The sequence below is a fragment of the Micromesistius poutassou genome (genome assembly GCF_964030765.1).
Source record: "Micromesistius poutassou genome assembly, chromosome: 20".
NCBI classification, from domain to species: domain Eukaryota; kingdom Metazoa; phylum Chordata; class Actinopteri; order Gadiformes; family Gadidae; genus Micromesistius; species Micromesistius poutassou.
In genome coordinates, this window is record NC_140290.1 from 12,216,175 (window position 1) to 12,219,440 (window position 3,266).

The 3,266-nt window shown below is 48.7% G+C and overlaps 1 protein-coding gene across 1 annotated transcript in view; it reads right to left on the reverse strand.

The window, feature by feature from the left end:
• rims3 (regulating synaptic membrane exocytosis 3) overlaps nt 1-3,266 on the reverse strand; it is a gene marked incomplete at both ends in the record, with an annotated part of 7,973 nt that overhangs the window by 586 nt on the left and 4,121 nt on the right. The window contains 4 exons of the mRNA XM_084484553.1: nt 1-89; nt 197-298; nt 898-1,010; nt 1,262-1,403. The exon at nt 1-89 is cut by the window's left edge and continues 51 nt beyond it. Coding sequence (XP_084340679.1) covers nt 1-89; nt 197-298; nt 898-1,010; nt 1,262-1,403 — 446 coding nt within the window. The remainder of the gene's footprint in view (nt 90-196; nt 299-897; nt 1,011-1,261; nt 1,404-3,266) is intronic.

Below are 3,266 nucleotides of genomic sequence, written 5' to 3' on the forward strand. Positions count from 1 at the left end.
TGTGGGTTCCAGAGACCTCTTCACTGCTTTGGTCTTCTTCTTGGCCAAGCACACGCCGTTCTCCAGCACGTACACCTTCACGTACGTCGCTGAGGAGGAGAGCACCACGCAGATCAAATAAGAGCCACACATCAGGGTCTAGATCTGGATTCTTGAAAGTTCTCGAGTCCCTGCTAAGGAGTGTTAGCACAGTCACCTGGTGAGTTTTTGGAACCTGGTTTACGGATCAAGCCTCTAGCCTGGTTGACTTCCACTTCCAGCTGTCCTCCTCTGTCCACCATGCCCACGTTGACATCCCCTGAGAACACACAAGATACAAATGCAAACTTAGCAATTGTAAGTGCTTGGCACTTCTATGAACATCTTTACTGTTCTGACAGCGATATATTGTTGTTGTTTCTCTTTCTTCTGACAAAGTACTCATTACTCAGTACTCAAGTCGCTTTGGATAAAAGCATCTGGTAAATGCCCTAAATGTAAATGGTTTTGCAGCAGGTAGTACCATAAATATACTGCAGAGGGAGACAGAGAGCTGCAGGTCTTCTCCAAGCACAACAAAGCCCAGCTCTCTTTCTCCAACCTACAGTGACCTTTTGTATTAAACATTTATATCTCCAGCAAGATAAACTGTATCTTCACAAAGGAAAGCATTCACTAGTGCTCTACTGCTCTTTTAGGTGATGCTGTGTGCCCAAAAAAAGTAAAACGGCAATATATATTTGATTTATTTCGAGTTTTCAAGCAAATGTTATCAAATCCAATGACACAGACAGGAAAGTGGGTTCTCCTGCTGGGATCACCTTTCAAATACGCACTCTGACGAGGTTAATCCAAGGTTTGATCAGGTTAGAGCTCGTGATGTGATTAGACTACAATAGGAGGTCATTGTTGACTTACCCATGGAGGGCGTGGCAAGGGTCTGTCGTCCGACAATCTGGGCGGGGCCGAGTCCATCCAGGAAGTCACTGAACTGGCTCTCGGGACCCAGGCGCGTGGTGGGGAAGACAAAACTGGAAGAGAGGACATCATTGGTGTGAGGATGGATGGACGACGGGTGGCTACATGGATTATTACAGACGGATGGATTGATGTTCTCATGGACAGACAGGGGACGGATGGATACATTGATGGAAGACGACGCAGAGGAAAAGTATTGTGTGAGGTGGGACGGCTGGGGGGGGGGGGGGGGGGGGGGGGCGGAGACCGCCCCCGGAGGTGCGACCGGACAGACGGAGGGACGGACGGACGGACGGACACTCACTTTCCGTCGGAGCTGTTGGAGTTGGTGCTGCCGTCCGTCGACTCCTTGCTGCCCTGCCGCGTCACGCGGTTCCTCATCTCCACGGCGATGCCCGTCTCGGTGCTGCGGCGGATGGTGCTCCGCAGCTTCTTGGTTCCGCCGTCTGAGAGAGGGGGGGGGGGGGGGGATGACAGAGGTCACAGAGGTCACAGGTGGTGAGCGCGTGGTCGTCGATCGCACGCGACCGCATTAGCGTGGGATGAAGGTAGCGTCACAGGGGAGCTGAGTCCCCCTGAGTCACAGGGGGGTTTAAGGGTCATCAGAGCGCCAATGAAGAGGTTGGTGTGAAAGGTGTACGGTTGCGCCTGAAGCCCTTGAGCAAGGCGTGTTTGGCCGTGGACACAGCACGGCGGTAGCGTTGACCTAGTTCAGATGGGTTTCAGACTCCTTCCACTTTGGTTAAACAGCCCTTCACCGTTGATTTATTGGGCCCCGCAGTTTGATCTGGCGGCACAGATTGTCATGAGGGGACTTTGTTTGGTGGTCCAGCACTCTGGTATGAGGTACGTGATCCAAAGTTAACAAGACATTTCAAGCAGTGGAGCGTTCACAGAGCGATGATGATTAATGAATTATGAAGCTTGGCCCGGTTAAACCTTGTTTTTCTCTGTTGGTCAAGTCAAGTGTAACAGTGCAGTTGATCATGGCAAGCCGGTGTATTAACCAAGTACTGGTTTATGAAGCAGTATCTAAACAGTATCTTTCCCAAATAAGGGATACAATAGCATCCTTTCAAGTTGAGCAATGCTAAAACCAATTCTAGTGAATCTTGTATCCACATAACAATAAGAATAATGCACTTAAAGCATCGCACCTTTCTAAGCAAAAGTGAAAAAATGCTTCATGGTAACTAAAACTTTGAACACAGAAAAGGTTATAAAGACACGATACAAGGCTATCTGGTCAACCGCTGGTGGGATAACAAATCGCAGTGCACCAGCTATTCTTTACTAAGGACACTGAACCATCAGCCCTGTTCTGAGTCATTATGTTACAGAGATGAGACTATGAGCAGGGCATAAGAGACAGACAACAGTTCCACCCGCCTCCTTCCACAAACATCTCAACAATGTTTAGTTTGAATAGTGCTCGCCCCGGAGCCAAGGCAAATGAAACCTAGGACCCACTGGGATCTCTGTGCGACACTGGATAAACATTCCTAATGCCTTAGAAAGTCCTTTAGATAAATGTTTGTAGACACACACAGTGCTACGCTCTATCAGGAGGGACACCTATGGAGGCCGCCTGTGGGCGCCAGGAGAGAGTTTAGGAGGTCTCCTGACACTCACACACAGACACAGATACACACACACACACACACACACACACACACACACACACACACACAAATAAACAGGGGATGAGGAAGGCTGAGCCATGTGTGCTTCCGAGCTCTGCTGACTCAGAATAGAGGAGAGCTGGCTATCCTAAACATACACACACACACAAACACAAACACAGAAGCGCAAACGCACAAACTCTCACAAGCACACACATGCACACACACACACACACACACACAGACACACTCACACAGACACACTCACACACACACGTACACACACAAATAATATATTATTTGTACGTATTCAAGACGTTGCATTGTGAGATGAAGCAATGGTATTAAATGGAGAAATGATTATACATACATGAGGAAATCAAATATTGATCACATCTCCCAGGCCTATTAAAAGCACTACATTATATTACAGCATATAATTCAATGACCGACATCAACTGACCGAAACATTTGCCTTAAATACCTTCCAATGCACCCCCTCTACAAATACCCCCATGATCATAAACCACCACCACACCTCCATCACTCCCAAAACCATCATCGCTTCATCTATCATCACCACCACCCGCACCACCGCCACTATCCCATACCACCTCCTTCATCCTCACCATCACCATCACCCAACTTCCTCATCCCCATCCTCACCCCTCCCCCCGCCCCCCCCCC